General features: G+C 48.7%; 5 protein-coding genes across 5 annotated transcripts; all 5 read left to right on the top strand.

Annotated features, from left to right (window-relative positions):
• Window positions 1-432: 432 nt before the first annotated feature.
• Window positions 433-3,033, top strand: BDV37DRAFT_290467 (uncharacterized protein; the record flags this gene model as incomplete). The annotated part of the gene is made up of 4 exons (XM_032088717.1): window positions 433-541; window positions 746-832; window positions 889-2,699; window positions 2,761-3,033. The coding sequence occupies 4 exons, from the start codon at window positions 433-435 to the stop codon at window positions 2,923-2,925; spliced, it is 2,172 nt and encodes a 723-aa protein (XP_031936512.1). The 3' UTR covers window positions 2,926-3,033.
• An 867-nt stretch (window positions 3,034-3,900) lies between these two features.
• BDV37DRAFT_290465 (uncharacterized protein) lies at window positions 3,901-5,331 on the top strand. Its single transcript, XM_032088716.1, has 4 exons — window positions 3,901-4,019; window positions 4,082-4,684; window positions 5,029-5,040; window positions 5,078-5,331. Exons 1-4 carry the CDS (start codon window positions 3,978-3,980, stop codon window positions 5,126-5,128), a joined length of 708 nt encoding a protein of 235 aa, XP_031936511.1. The 5' UTR covers window positions 3,901-3,977; the 3' UTR covers window positions 5,129-5,331.
• A 305-nt stretch (window positions 5,332-5,636) lies between these two features.
• On the top strand, window positions 5,637-7,956 carry BDV37DRAFT_261404 (Zn(II)2Cys6 transcription factor). The gene is made up of 4 exons (XM_032083319.1): window positions 5,637-6,442; window positions 6,511-6,654; window positions 6,726-7,868; window positions 7,935-7,956. The coding sequence occupies exons 1-3, from the start codon at window positions 5,732-5,734 to the stop codon at window positions 7,596-7,598; spliced, it is 1,728 nt and encodes a 575-aa protein (XP_031936510.1). The 5' UTR covers window positions 5,637-5,731; the 3' UTR covers window positions 7,599-7,868; window positions 7,935-7,956.
• A 1,906-nt stretch (window positions 7,957-9,862) lies between these two features.
• Window positions 9,863-10,883, top strand: BDV37DRAFT_261398 (uncharacterized protein). The gene has a single exon (XM_032083318.1). The coding sequence runs from the start codon at window positions 9,920-9,922 to the stop codon at window positions 10,556-10,558; it is 639 nt and encodes a 212-aa protein (XP_031936509.1). The 5' UTR covers window positions 9,863-9,919; the 3' UTR covers window positions 10,559-10,883.
• Window positions 10,884-12,507: 1,624 nt separating this feature from the next.
• Window positions 12,508-14,957, top strand: BDV37DRAFT_10511 (uncharacterized protein). The gene is made up of 3 exons (XM_032078249.1): window positions 12,508-13,024; window positions 13,077-13,287; window positions 13,341-14,957. Exons 1-3 carry the CDS (start codon window positions 12,993-12,995, stop codon window positions 14,925-14,927), a joined length of 1,830 nt encoding a protein of 609 aa, XP_031936508.1. The 5' UTR covers window positions 12,508-12,992; the 3' UTR covers window positions 14,928-14,957.
• The last annotated feature ends 21 nt before the right edge of the window (window positions 14,958-14,978 follow it).

Here is a 14,978-nt window from a genome sequence, read left to right as displayed (position 1 = left end):
TGGGAAAGGAGCTAGAGAAAGTCCTGCACTGGAGGTGAACGATGGTGATTATAGCTGCAGAATCCCGTTTTCTTCTACTTTCCTTTAGTGATTGCCCCATTTATCTGCACGGCTACTCATACTCATGCCTCAGTGTGAAGAGTCCAGGCAGCGATGAGGTAGTCACACGCACGACATCATCCTTTCCCAACGAAACACTCTTACCCCGACAGTTTGCACGGCAACACATTTATCTCTCGGTGAGGAAAGGAAAGCCAGATTCCCACACGTCCACAACATCTCTTTCAGCCAACCCCTTCCTCAATTCCTCATCCTGGAAACACCCCTCATACTCCTTCCAACCAGCCGTCCAGATAGTACTTTATCTGCAATATCTCTTTAGATTCTTCAGAATCCACTATTGCACATCTACACATCAATACTCTACTAAATATGTCCTCTTACCCCCCTCGTTTGTACGATCCCTTTGTGGAGTCTTCTACGACAGGCAGCCAAGAGGAAACCCCCAGCTGCGAAATGCAAGCCCATATGATTAGCGAAGGTCAGTAACTTATTCACGATTTCCCTTCTCCAATAGAGTAGAGCTTCCTTGAGCTTTCCTTCAGAGTCACTTCAAGTGGCGAATCACTTGTGCTACGATAGTTCCTGATCTACACGATGATAATCTACAAACCCTCTCTATGGATCGCTAAATAAGCTGTTATCTTTCATTTGCACAACTAACTTTGCATCTGCTTAAAAACAGGCCAAGATGTTAGATCTGACTCCCCATGTAGTGAGAGTGACACATCGACGATAAAGCCCTATCAGTCTGGCAAGTTTCGAGAACAGGGTAACTAGAGCATCCTTACCACCTTTCCCCCCTATCTCTTGTTAACAATCTCACAGAAGAGACGCGCAAATATGAGACTCCTCAGGAGCCTAAAAAACCGAATCTCACCACCACCCAGCCCCCTACCCGTATTCCCCGTGGAGTAGTCTTTCAAAGACACGGCCAGGAATCAGTTGCTACTGCACAGAAAGGGGGCCGAGTCATCTCAGAGCAGAGCAGCTCACTCCCGATTCCAATCCCTGTCCGTAGTCCTGAGCGCCTGAATAGTCGTTCAAAGGCACGGGGTGATGGCTTTGCTGGTGGTATTCGAGTGATTGAGAAGCCTCGTGGTCCTCGCCCCCACATTTTGGCTGAGCAGAAAAAAGACTCAGCTTCAAGTTCGGTTGAAGAAGCACCCAATCAGCCGAAGGAAAACATCACCTCTTCCTCATCATCATCCGGCGGTTGGAGCCTCGAAGAGGGAATGCCCAAGCGACCCACCAATGTGTATACTGGTGAGTATCGTACTCGTCCTACCCTCAGAATTGCCGCTTCAGCAGAGAAGATTATCATGGGTCCGGATAGCCCTGGCAGCACGTATGCAGTCACACAACGATCACACCCAGGCCCCGTTCAGCATCCGGATACACCAAAACACGTCTTTAAGGAAGGGCTTCGTAGCATTGAGGATACAACAGGGACCTCGGGATTCAGACATCAAGACAAGAACACCACTGAAGACATCCCAGTTACTCCGTCATCCAACACCCCCCAGATATTGCTTGAGACAGCCCCAAAGAGGGACACTGGTGGCCGCCAATTTTCAATTCCACGCAAACCTGTCAACAGTCCAAGCCTATCATCTCTTTCCACCCCCAGCCCCGAATGTATGCAGTCTACCCCTCCCATACCAAACCTCCCTATGCAATATGAAGCTTTAGTGAAAGGAGGCATAGCATCTGGCCCAGTGACTCCAGAAAAGACCGCTGCTCCCCGAGCTGAAATGTTTGGGCAAAGTACAGGAGAGAGTGAGGCTATAATAAAACCTCAGAACAAACGGACAGCGTCGCTGCAAGCCGTGTCCGATTTCCTTATTCACGATGCGCCACTATCAGTCCAGAACAGGACATTTGACGACATCGTATCACAAAGTCCTAGCCACAATATGACGCCCCAAAGCGCTAGGATTCCTGATTCCCGGAGCAGCCGTATGCTTGATGGCTTTCGGAATATCTTCAAGCATAGAAGCACCATGGATAAGGATAAAAAGGGGCCTAACGAAGGATCTGGCCTTGCATTCGAAGACCCGAACACCAGCAGCGCGAAGCTTACCACAAGTCCTGAATACAGCAAGCTCGACTCTGGAAGGACAGGACTTAAGGCAAGTGCCAAACACCCCAAGTCATCTGAGGGTTGGAACAAAAACCTGCGCCTCCCCATACCCTCAACAGACAGACACAGAAGACCCACAATCTCGGCGCCCATCCCAATATCACCTGAAAACATGCCTTCATTCGCCCGGACCACAATGGCGGCACGCACCAGGGCCGTGACTAGTCCACGTGGACAATCAGCTATCTCTCCTCAAGGTCCAGCGCGCAGGACTCACACAGTGGCTGCCACCACTGGGAGTCCTCAGCGCACTAGTCGCCCCAGCAAAGGCACCGAGGCAGTTATGTCGCCTATGCCGAAGCAAACCAACCCGTCGCATGTTGCGGGGCTGACTAAACCGGACACCACCACTTCTCAGACGAAAGCTCCCCAGATTGAGAGAAGTGCCTCTAGCTCGCTGTCTAAGACCCTGGATGGTATCCGCTCTTGTGTGGAGCAGCTGTGCAACAAAGCGCGGGATGAGAGCACTCCGAGTAAGCGGGAACGAAATCTCCGCGTAAGTATTATTTACATTCATAATTTTTGCTTCTTGGAAACTGAGAAATGAATGGCTCTAGATGGCACTGTCGTTGCAGCAGCAAGTCAGTGATTACAACAGCATTGAAAAAGAAGTCGCAGAGGCTGAAGCATGGGTGTCTAAGAAACGTGCAGAAAAATGCCTCGCTGAAAACATACTGCTCGAATCATATTCCCAGATTCGGGCTCAAATGAACGAGGAATAGATATCAATTAGCCTATCTGATGCTTAGTTTTCAGTGGCTAAGACGAACGTTAAGTTGAGCATGCCTACCTTTCACTGAGATGACTGGCTTGGTAAATGCTTAAGTCCCGTGGAAGGTGCCCGAAGACGAGTTGGAGAATAGGAGGTTTCTTTGAATGCCACGTTGCCATATGTTTCTTTCTTTTTGTGAACAGGGCGAGCTGCTCCTTCCTCATTTCTATGGACACAAATAACTACTACGAGTCAGCTTCGATACTGAGTGAGGACAGGGGTAGGTCTTGCGTTTGAGACGGGTTATCCTTTCCTTTTTGTTCTCTTGTTTGCCGTTGTTTTCAAGGAAGTGGGAAAGAAAGAGAGGAAACAAAAGGAGCATAGAAACTGACAAAAAAAAGGAAAATACCAAATTACCTTCAGAGAATGTTACCTGTATGAACGACGATTCATGGTCATATTTCTTTCTGAGTTGCATTCTATTGAGCCACATGTTGGCGCCCACAGCAATGGTTGAGGAACAAAAAGGAGATGTAAAAAGAAGTTGAAAGCTTGTAATAAAGCAGATCACAATACACAAACTGTATCTGTGATTTTGGAAGCTTCAAACATCCATTCAGATAACAGTTGCGAGTAACGGGCGCGAGCACAAGCATGTTGGTGTGCTCGCGCCCTGAAGGGGGGGGTGAGAGGTGAAGAAGGAAGGAAAGAAAGAAGGAGGAGGACAAAAGCCTGAGGCCGGCAATTTATACAATCAGGATTTCTTCCTTCCTGATATGTTGTGTTTGTCTGGTTGCTTTGTTTTTCACACGCCACCACATACGCAGTTCTTGTCACCAGACCTGTTCTTTGTTTCAGATCTCATTTCGACAATCAAGACCAGGGTTACTTCCACAAGATCCTCTTTGTCCCTTACCATAGTTCAAGGTAGACTATTCTCATTCAGTGCGATACCTTAATTTATGAAATGCTGAAGATGTGTGACAGTCACGTCCTTGCTTAGGATCTAAAACACCCACCGGTTCGATCTAGCCGGGTATTCAAGAGAATCCAGCCTGCACCATGACAAGAAGTGGAAAGTACCGGAGACGCCAAACCGGCCATGTAAGTCCCGTATCATGCTAAGCCTCGCGAATAAATACACGGGCTAACTATATTATTTATAGCATTGTCATAGTGTCGCATACTCATTGCAACCTTTTCTCCCCAGTTACGGGGCACAATATCCGGTATTTCCGAGACCCATTTCTTCGGTGCCACCTGGTTCGATGCCTTTTCCACATGGCTTTATACCCCTGGCGCATGATAGACTTCCTCCCAGCTCATTCTTGTGTCCGCAGCCATCGGGGACTCCTCCTGTCTGGAGCCCTGGACCAATCCCTGATTTTTACAGCCAGCATGAAGACTCTGGGATGATGAGGAACGGAAATCATGCCCCCAACACTTTTACTCCAAGACAGACTCCTCTACCTTCTCGACCAACCCAGGCGGGCTATTCCAACCAACATGATCGACCTGTCCAACCCATTCCACAAATCCAGCCTGGCCAGCCGTTCCCCCCTGTCCAGTCCGTTCAACCGCTGCCACAGTTTCAGCCGTTTCACCCAATCCTGTCAGGCCAATCTACTCGATCAAGCCAACATAGCCAGCTGCTCCATCCCCCTCCATACCTTCGACCTGCCCCACCCATTCCATATTATCCATATCAACCTGTTGCTGCACCTGCTATGCCCTGCGTCGCTCCGGTATCTTCCTACCAAGCATATCCGGTAAGAACGATTTCTCGCATGTCTAGAAAGTATTAGCACTGATGGAATATCTTACGGTAGGCATACCCATACCAGCAATCCCCGTGCCCTGCGAATGGTACAGGGGGAGGTCATATACCGGAAACAGTAATAAACCACACGGGAACTCAATTCAGGGACCCGCAGCTTCGCGGTGACGCCCCTGAGTTTTTCCCAGTCCATCAGAGGGCGAGGATGTCGACGGGAGATAAGTATTTGATTGTCGGTAGCCAGTGAAGCCGTCTTTTGAGGGCTACAATATGGCCCGCGGTTATGTTGTCGCCCGTTTGAGTTTCATACCTCTTCATCTTATGCTTACTCGTCAGATGCTCTGGGGGGTTTGGTATGAACGGCTCCAATTGTGAGGGTCGATAGGTTGGCGTTTGGATTGTGAGTGAAGCTGTAGAGAGGGAGATGTTTTCTTAAGCATAGCATACAATGGGATTGTTCGATATAAACCGTTAGTAGTTTACTCTGTACCTGGTGTCAGTGTCGATTAGGGTTGATTCCGGATATATTCCGGAGGCGGATGGCCAATCAGGACAGAGGCCCCAAAAATGAGAGCGGATACAAGAGATTAAACTGCCTCGGGAAAGGATGTCCGCAACGCCTGCCCGAACGGGTTTAGGGAAGGGGAATTGTTGGGGTCGTGTGGGGGATCCTCTTCTGTCTTGGTCACAGTATCTCCCTCCTCCTCCTCTTCCTTTTCCTTCTCATCAACTTCACACAACAGACAACCAACTGAACCTGGACAATGGGCATGACCTGTCATCTTAAAAAGGTCCCTGCACTGTTAACTGGAACCCTGTCATACTGGACCCGCTAAAACCGATCGGGTGTCCACCTACGTGTTCTAACCCGCTGTACTCCGGAGTAAGACAGAGACACTAATGTACTCTCGGCATCTCGCATGGGTTACCGATTCGAGCAAAACATCGACACCCCCTTACTTTAAGTCCATATCATATCATCTGTACAACAGTGTAACTTGCCCGTGGGCCTTGTGCCACCAGCCCCGCCTTGTCCAACATGGTCTTCTGCGGGAAACCGAGCAAAGGCTGCGGTGAATGCCGATCGCGAAAGATCCGGTGCGACCAGGCCCGGCCAACATGCTCCCAGTGTGCCAAGGGAAACCGCGTGTGTCCCGGATATAGAGATGAATTGTCGTTGATGTTCCGTGATGAAAGCCAACAGGTGGTCCGGAAGGCCAAAGCCGGTACCACCGGACGACGGGCTAAAAAGTCCCATAAATCCACTCGCATGCTTTCCCCAAGCGGGAGTAGCCCTCAAGGAACCACCACATCTTCGTCCCTGGCAAGTGACATCTCTGATTTCAACGATCCTTCCGATCTGTATCCATCGCCTCCGGCGGCTCAGCAAGTCACCGGTCCCCTGCCCTCGAAAATCGCACCCCCTCCATCATACCAATTTACCCAAGATGAGGCTGTGTGCTTTTTTCTTCGCTTTAACGCGTGGCCCGGGGTCTGCTGGATAATGGAATTTTCCCCGGATTTCTTCATGATTCCAGAGGTGACTCTCAGCCAGCAGGCAATGAAGGCGAGCCTTGTGGCGGTCGGGACTGCCATGCTCTCGCGTATCCGACAAGATGGACCTCTGAAGATTGCTGCGGAGAAAGAATATGGCAATGCTTTGAATTTGATGTATACCGCTGTGATGGATGAAGAGGAGGCTAAGTCTAATCCAACCCTCGGTGCGGTTCTGTTACTGGCTATCTTTGAGGTAAACCGCTCCCGTCTTGTTCTCCCCATTTACTAGACCTTCACATCTTACTAACGAACAAAAAACAGGTCGTCACGAGTAGAGCTCCAGGAAACATTGAGAAATGGACGAATCATATCTATGGTGCTGCCGCATTACTGGAATTACGAGGCCCAGAGCAACTACAAGACGAAGATGGACTGAAGCTGTTTGTTCAGCTAAGATTTCAGATCGTATGTTGAACTATGGACCCCTCTTCCCCACTCTCTTGCTTGTCCCCGGAGATACTAATGACACGGGTCAGATCATCTGCTGCCTTCAAAGAGCCATGCGGGTCCCCGAGTCACTGATTGACTGTTCGAAGGTTGCCATGTTTCTGCGGACCAGGGTCGATGTCTATGGCGACCGTTTAATTGGCATCGCTGGCAGACTGTCCAATCTACGAGCAGATATTAACATGGGACTTTTGGTTGACCCGCATGAGATCCTATCTGCCGCTTACGGCATTGAAGCAGAGCTAATGGGATGGATTGCAGCCATACCCCCAGAGTTCTTGTACACCAATGTTGAAGCCCCAACATTGTCGGAAATGTCGTCCAACATGTGGGGTCCGGGGCCACACCCATACAACAACAAATATCACATATACAACGATCTCTGGACATGCCATACTTTTAACCAATATCGCTGTGCTCGAATTATTGTCAGCGAAATCATCCTAACCTGCCTGCGTCAACTCTCCCTCAATGTGCCGGCAGCTGCGATTTCCAGTGATCTTCTAGAACATTGTACTAGACTGCGCAATACGACGCGTCAGCTTGCCAACGACATTTGCGCCAGCGCCCCCTACCATTTTAGCGTGGGGAACATCCCGATGGGTCCCTTCGATAGTCTCCCCGTGAATCAGAGCTACGTCGCTGGCCTGCTTCTTCTTTGGCCATTGGTTCTTGCGGGAGCGACAGAGTCGTTGAATCACCCTTTGCGCCAATGGGTGATTTCCTGCTTCCAGCTCATCGGCCATAGCATGGGTGTAGATCAGGCTTTGGCTTTGATTGAGGTCCTAGAGTGTGAATCGGGGATTTTCGACGGTGTAGGGGATGGCGATGACGGCATTTACTTCCGTGAGACTGTTTCACTGGCGACAAATAGAGTCCTGGTAGGGACATGGGCTTCCTGATCACCTTCTTGCTGTTGATAGCATTGGACAAGGTCTCGAAGGATGGATTCCATATATATATATCATCTTCTGTTTATATTCCGATTATGTTAACGACAATACCCCATCTTGATTTACCCATGCCGTCGCTTTCCTCTCAGTGGTTTTGTGTACTCCCTGGTTGACTGATTGCGTTAGATGCAATCCTTGGGGAACGGCCAACCATAGGGTATATTTTTACCAGCTCCCCAAACGTGCATGTACATGAGTGCTTTTGAGAAAGTATCGTGTGTAAGTAACACGAACGATTTAAATCCTGAAATGATCGATGTCTGATGATTGCTAAATGCTTGATAGTTGTGTTGTTAGTCCTCCTATTGGTCTTTAGCCATCGATACCCTATACCCTATACAAGCGATTCGAACTTTGTTAGAAAATCTAACATCCATGGATGTAGACCTAATTAGTTCATCCATGACTTAGCCCCTAGTCTAAAGAGATCGACTTGTAGCCCTGTCGCGCGTTGTCCAGGAAGTCGCTCGATCTTACGAACCAAGCTTTCAGAGCAAGAATGTGAGCGACTTACCTGTGATGTCTGTCTGTAACGAAAACTGTCACATTCAGTTGTGGAATGTTGTGTTTGGCTATGCTGATGTTGGGTAAAGAGGCATATATCCAGATTAAGAATTCTAGAAAGGGATAGAAAGAAGAGATAGAGCGCCCGATGGCGGGCGCATCCCCTTTAGCTGATGTACCACAGTACATAACAGAACATGTGCAACAGTTCCAAGGTATAAATAGCCGGCATGCCGATCTACCTGGCGTTGTATAATGTGAGCCTTGTTAGAGAAAAGCTTCTTACTTGCACCTTTCCACATAAATTGTTGTGATCTGAAGTAGAGTGGATATTGTCTTTTCTTCCAGAAAACTGCGAAAAGAACAGATCCTGGCCCATTACATTTGCCATATTTTCATAGATTCATATTGATTCTCAATCCTGGACATATCGAAGCTTTGGATATCTTCCGATCTGTTTGGCTGTTCTACCGATAAATATCTTGGAATATGGCTGAGGATACACATTGCACTTGTGTTCCTATACCGTAAGCCGATGTGAGTTCTCTGTATACTTTTTGCCTTCCGCCCTTTTTCCTTTTCTTTCTATTTTGTCTTACTCCGTCTTAAATAATTCATTGCTCTGCTCGTGTTTGGTGGTACGACCTCCTGTATAGGCAACAGAACGGGGCTGTGCACGAATGCCTAAGGTATGACTCCCGTGCTGCGCCTTACAGTCTGTACAGCATTTCCTTGGGTCCAAATACGACAGTACTACTAGGTAGTACTAGTAGTGCCCCCCCCTTTCCGTCTGTGCAAACTAACTCTAACAGTATATGTTCTCATAGCATGGATGTATCCCTTGCGCCCAATGGCGATGCTGGGTCTTCGTAGGGCAAAGTATGTAATTGTGGGGTCGGGGCAACCACTGCCCCATAGGGATGTTCCACTGGAATTGTGCCTTATGCTTCATCACAGAGTTGTTCTGCGGATTGAACCAGCTTTACTATGTGGAAACATCCCATCTTGCGTCTGTTTGTGTGACAGAGGAAACTGCCTTGTTTCCGCCTTAGGAACCTTCGGTTTTCCCCAAACTGGCGGGGAAGTCGCAGATTCAGCCTAACCCTTGTCGGGAGATTCCATTCACTGCCTGTTCCAGACCTGTGGAAAGATTAATCATGTCTTCACGAGATGGATACGAGACAGTTCTATAAAAACGGGGAGATGATTTTCTTGGATGTAATCACACCTGACAGGAATCTCCCATTTCTTACTATTCAATCATTGTTTTATAAATCAGTCCAGGTCTTTCCAGTTTGAGATGCGGTTCTAGGAACACAGGGCCACTACAGCAACAACTTATTACTACTACTTACCTCATCTACAAACGTCATCCATCACATATACACGGATCATACGAGCGTATTGTCAACGTCTTGTACCCATCCTTTCACCATCTGCTAGTATTAATTTCACCCAACCACCTGCCCCTAACCACTCCATCCTGGATTATGGGCAACCATCACTCACGAGTTCGAAGCCATTCCGAGTCTCGCAGACGGTCTAATACTGCGTCAAAGTGCGATCGACGTCGGCAGGTTGCAACCAGTATGCAAGCAAAAAGTGTGCCTGTTCAGGCAGGGAATGCCGATCCCTGGTCCCCTCCTCCATACACACCACAGCACCCTTCAAACGCTCCGGTATCCAGGGCTTCGTCATCCGGCGATTCACCTTACTCCTTCCTGCGCGAGTTTGATACAGTATTCCTGGTGGATGACAGCGGTAGCATGAGAGGGCGTCGCTGGCAGGAGGCTGCGGATGCTATTGCTGCCATCGCGCCAGTTTGTACCGCACATGACCAGGATGGTATTGATATCTACTTCTTAAACTATCAACACGGAGGAACTGATCCCAGAACTGGCGCATATACTAATATCAAGACGGCGGATAATGTCCGTGAGATTTTTTACGGCGTCGAGCCGCGAGGAGCAACTCCGGCTGGGAGCCGTTTGCGCCAAATCCTGGACCCATACCTTCGTCGCGTGGAGGCCATTGCAGCCCAAGGAAGAGACCCTAGCGAGTCTGTGAAACCGCTGAATATCATCACAATCACAGACGGGGTGTTCACGGACGACGCGGAAAGTGTTATCATCAACGCCGCCAAAAGGCTGGATAAATGCAATGCCACACCATGGCAGGTTGGCCTCCAGTTTTTCCAAGTTGGGGATGACAAGCACGCACAAGAATATCTGCAGATGCTGGATGATGACCTAGGCCACAAGTCAAAGAACGGGGACATGCGAGATATTGTGGACACAGTGCCATGGAGGGGTGACAAGGGTCAGACCTTGAGCGCGGACGGGATATTGAAATGCGTCCTCGGTGCTGTCAATCGCAAATATGACAAGTGCAACGCGTTCCGCTGACCTACCTTCTGTTTTCTGTTTCGCTTAAAGGCCCCAATATGTACAGGACCTTTCAGATATTGACGCCTATTATATTTCATTCATTATCGGTGGTTTTCAAACTCAACGGTCTGTTGCAGATAAAGGAAATGAGTTTCGAATATGTCGCAGCAAGCGCCGCCTAGCCGCCGACAATTCCGAGCTAGACATGGATTTGATTTGTTCATGAGCTGAACGCATTGGCCCTTCCCCCTTCGTTTTTCTCTTTGGCGTTCCTTTTATGCTTTTCTTATTCTCCATTTCTGCTCTATTTGAAGGACGCTGAGACAGATTGCAACGAATGTCTTTTTTGGCCTTCGGAGTGGTGATGATTTCATTGCAGGACAGTGAACGGCAATGGCTTATTGGTCAAAAATAAGATTGAAGGCCCTGATACTATTAATAAAAGATGCTACTATTGTCAAAAGTCCCCTTGTGTTTACTTTAGGTTGATCGTCGGTTGCCCAGCATCCAAGGATCGGCCGAGTAGCGCCCGGCTTCAAGAAGAGAAACTGCTGTAATGAATTCCCGACGATTTGATTGAACCAAGGCGACATTGATATTACCAATGGTCTTAGTCTTCCTGACTCGGCAACCGGACTAGGAAGTTTAGCCTGTCCTATCCTCAAGCTGAGGCCTGGTCCGTGAGGATGGATCTTCGGCCAAGTCCTAGTGCTATTAAGAACTCTCATTAGCTCAGGCGAGGAGCGAATCAATCGTGAAAAATAGTTTTGGTAGATTTCAGCAGGCTGCCACCTTGGTTGCTGAAGTACGTAAGGTTCACATTGGAGGTTTGTTTACATTTGGTGCTTCCCTAAACGCAGACGAGTATTTCCCTATTGGAAAAATGGGATCTGATCTGTCTTTGAAGTTGTCGTACGTTGTAACTCCTGGTAAGGCCAATACGGTACAGAATACCGTGCGTCGTGGCACCTGCTCCTCACGTGGCGGATGGAGTAGGGCGGATCGGCGAGAAAAAAATAAAGTAGTACTCAACCTGCTACCCTTCCGTTCCCTGGTTAGAGGTAGAAAAGGGAACTGACTGATGAACCTTCAATTTCCCCTCAAGATTTGTGACTGGACTGGCACTGCAGGTCTGGTGCTACGATGACTCGAGAGCAGGTCATTCTTCTCTAAGGAATAGTAAGAAGTAGTAGCTTTCGCTTATATTTCCTTGATCATCGATGAATCACTTGCAGATGGTTATTTCCTTCCCACGGTTCTCAGTGGCTCAGCATGGTGTACTCCGTACGGTATTGTCACCAGCCACGCCCCCTTTTTATTTTTCCGGATTTCCATGCAATCAGATTCGCCGGAGAGCGTCTCCATGGGAGCCAAAAGTGGTTCGCTTCTCTCACCATGATCCGCCACCGCATGGCTAGCTGCAAAGTTGTGATCCATCTTTTCCACCCGCCCCCCATTTGGCTCAGCACTAAGGGCAACTAAGGCCCAGTAGTCTTTGGTTCGCCAGGTACTCCGTCAAGGATACCGATTCAGCCATTTTCAGCTCCAGTCTTCGCTCCGTGAGTGGTCGATTGAGACTCTCGAGAACCATGTTCAGATCTCATCGCGTCTTCGCTCCGTTTTTATTTCTCCCCCCCTAGCCTCAAAGGCTACTCTTTTCCCTTCGTGACCCTTCGTGACCCTTCGTGATGTGGTTATTGCAAAAGCCGGTGGATCCCGTACGGTTCAGAGGATAAGCGCCGGTCGAGCTATGGGTTTTGTTGATCGATTTGATTACCTTTCCACAATGCCCATCGTCTGCGACTGATTTATATTCTTATTCACAGTGCGAGAGTCCGGACTCTCCACTCTTTTCTTCCAATGTTTTTTTTCTTTTGAATAGCCAGTTTCTCTCCACCGAGTGAACCATATCCACATTCCTTTAAGTTTTGGTCAAACCACAATATCTCCTGTAGCAAGCGCCGATATTCTTCTACCTTTCCTTCACGAATGTTCTCGACCCCGTCTATCCGCCTTGTCAGCGCTTAGAGCTCACGACCAGCCAGTGTCATTGGCTCCGAGTACTCTCTGTTTCGTGTCAGGGGGATCGAAATTTAACTATTGTCCCGTCGCGGCTACTGAATCAATTGATTCCCAAGCGGCCGACAGCTTGGTATCGAATATTTTTGGGTTGTAATGGCATGTTGATTAGCCTTGAGCTTATCCTCGCGGACTGATCTATATTAATCCAACGTTTGCGCGGACCTATTCAACTTCTACAACGCACCCCAAAACAACACCGGGTTACCCTCCTTTGTCCATATATCTCTCCGTCCAGGCTGGCCTTGGGGAAATTTTCCTGTCACTTTCTTTCTTTTTCCACAATTTAGACTATCCTGCTTCAATTTGCCTTGCTGCCATCCTTCGCCGCGCCATACCCATCTTTCCTAGGTCTCATCTCAGTTATACCACCATGGCTTCAACAACGTTAATGACATTTCTCCTGTGAGCCGCTTTCGTCGTTCTGAATCCATCACACACGCTAATGACCATATAGATATACTAATCCCCAGGTCAAGTCTGTCAAACTGCTAGGCTCATGGGACAACTTCACCAAGTCGTATCCTATGGAGCATGACAGGCGTGTTGGCCAGGGCCATTGGAGGGGATGCCATAGTTTTACCAGCATAATATGCGATGGAACGCCGAAGAATATGGGTTCATCGCGCTCTGGTGGGCTCAAAATGGGCGGCACATATTGGTATTATGTTAGTATCCTTACGTCTCTCTTGTTCGGCAGCTTTATCTAATCTTAAATTAGTACTTACTGGACGATGATGTGGAATACTACAATCATGCAGAGCCATTCACATCGCATTGTCCTCTTCTTCCAGGCCAGCCTGTCAATGTTCTCCATGTTCCTGTCATTTTGCCGGATACACGTCCGATTTATTTCTGTGATAGAAGCTCAAGCCCGCAACAAACAGAAGAGCGGACTATGAACCCTGATGATAAATATATGAACCCCAGAAACCCCCCCAAACCAGCACTTCCACGTCTCCGTACATCTCCTCCACTACTTCAACAACCGACTCCGGCTTGGTCTTTCAGCACCTCCCCTTTGGGTTTATTAACCAACAGGGGCGCTTCTCAACCTAATAGTGCGACGCCCAAGGTTACAATTCAGTATAGCCAAAGAGCACCAGACACCAAAACTGCTCGATCAGTCTCTCCTCCAAGATCAAGGGGCCTTCGAGCTGCCTTCCGACAATGGAATGCTTCCTCTCCTGATCTCAGCGTGGCAGATAATCAGAATAGTGATTCTACAAAGCCTAGACTGGCCTTCAAGCCTGTCATGGGGCGTACTGAAAGCCTCAGACCCCCTGAAAACACGTCGAAGGAGAGCCTACTCCCCCGGCGGCCTGCATCTCCCGTACATCCTGTGAATACGGTGCTGTCTATCCAGGATCGGCGTGCCCTAAATCCAAAAAACACGGACCGTGCGACTCCCAGAACTCCGTTAACACTTCAAACAAACCATGAGACGGATACCACTAGGAATGGTGACCTAGAGAGGGCCAATCCACATGCCCCTCAAGATTTTGTCGCTTCTGTGGACTCCACCTCCTTGCTCGCAACTGCCTTGCCAGTGACAGTTGAAGATGCTGTAACCCCTACGCCATTCACATCCTCAGAAAAGAGGCTCCCCACTCTACCGAATTCTCCTTCGTCAGTCATGGACGAGGCGCTGCGTGATCTCGAAGCTCGAGAAAAGGAGCTCGATGCGGAAAATCTTGGCAGTCATTTCTCTGACTTCAGCGCGACGGAGTCCACGAGTAGCTCTCCGTGCGAGAGGAGCCACTTTTCCGAATGGAGTACAGATACAGAGGTGGTCTCCGCTGAGTTCATGACACCTTCGCTTCCTTTCAACAATGGTACCCAAACTTTCTCTGCTCTTGAAGAGATGAGTTTTGCCGAACTGTGGAAGACCTCTGTTCCTGCTGAAACAAGTGATCCAAACACTCCAGAACTTACTGTTAATTCAAGATCTTCCCCCACTACACTCAGTGGTGACTCACCCCTCGTCGACCTGCCACTTCCTCGTCTTACAGTCTCTTTGTCCCCCTCCGATATAGATTTTTCTGGTCTTGGTATCGGTGATTCTGATGAGGTCGAAAGAGATCCCAAGCGCCATGCAGCATTCTTTGGGGGGATAGAAGGACTTGGGCTTCTCCGAAGCCCCGAACCTTCTACTGTGCAGTTTGCGGGAAAAATCCGAGATGATGCGGAAACGACACATAGCGTCAGTGATGACCGCTTCAGCATCAGCTCGCTGCCCGGACAGTCTGCAGCAATGCAAGAAATGATGGATGAGTTGAGTTATCTCAAATCGATGATTCAATCTTAGATGATGTGAGTATGTAATATACGGTTTAGCTACATATAGAGTGGAACTTTT

The sequence above is a fragment of the Aspergillus pseudonomiae genome (assembly GCF_009193645.1).
Source record: "Aspergillus pseudonomiae strain CBS 119388 unplaced genomic scaffold BDV37scaffold_102, whole genome shotgun sequence".
Classification (NCBI taxonomy): Eukaryota; Fungi; Ascomycota; class Eurotiomycetes; order Eurotiales; family Aspergillaceae; genus Aspergillus; species Aspergillus pseudonomiae.
The sequence above is the reverse complement of the archived record's forward strand: the minus strand, read 5'-3'. Positions and strand labels throughout refer to the sequence as shown.

Excerpts from the sequence above, each read along its gene's own strand:
- BDV37DRAFT_290465 (XM_032088716.1), top strand. The coding sequence starts at position 3,978 with ATGACAAGAAGTGGAAAGTACCGGAGACGCCAAACCGGCCAT. Across the intron at positions 4,020-4,081 it reads GGAGACGCCAAACCGGCCAT|CATTGTCATAGTGTCGCATA; the intron begins GTAAGTCCCGTA and ends TATTATTTATAG.
- BDV37DRAFT_261404 (XM_032083319.1), top strand. The coding sequence starts at position 5,732 with ATGGTCTTCTGCGGGAAACCGAGCAAAGGCTGCGGTGAATGCCGATCG. Across the intron at positions 6,443-6,510 it reads TGTTACTGGCTATCTTTGAG|GTCGTCACGAGTAGAGCTCC; the intron begins GTAAACCGCTCC and ends AACAAAAAACAG. Across the intron at positions 6,655-6,725 it reads TTCAGCTAAGATTTCAGATC|ATCATCTGCTGCCTTCAAAG; the intron begins GTATGTTGAACT and ends GACACGGGTCAG.
- BDV37DRAFT_261398 (XM_032083318.1), top strand. The coding sequence starts at position 9,920 with ATGAGAGGGCGTCGCTGGCAGGAGGCTGCGGATGCTATTGCTGCCATC.
- BDV37DRAFT_10511 (XM_032078249.1), top strand. The coding sequence starts at position 12,993 with ATGGCTTCAACAACGTTAATGACATTTCTCCT. Across the intron at positions 13,025-13,076 it reads ACGTTAATGACATTTCTCCT|ATATACTAATCCCCAGGTCA; the intron begins GTGAGCCGCTTT and ends ATGACCATATAG. Across the intron at positions 13,288-13,340 it reads GCGGCACATATTGGTATTAT|TACTTACTGGACGATGATGT; the intron begins GTTAGTATCCTT and ends ATCTTAAATTAG.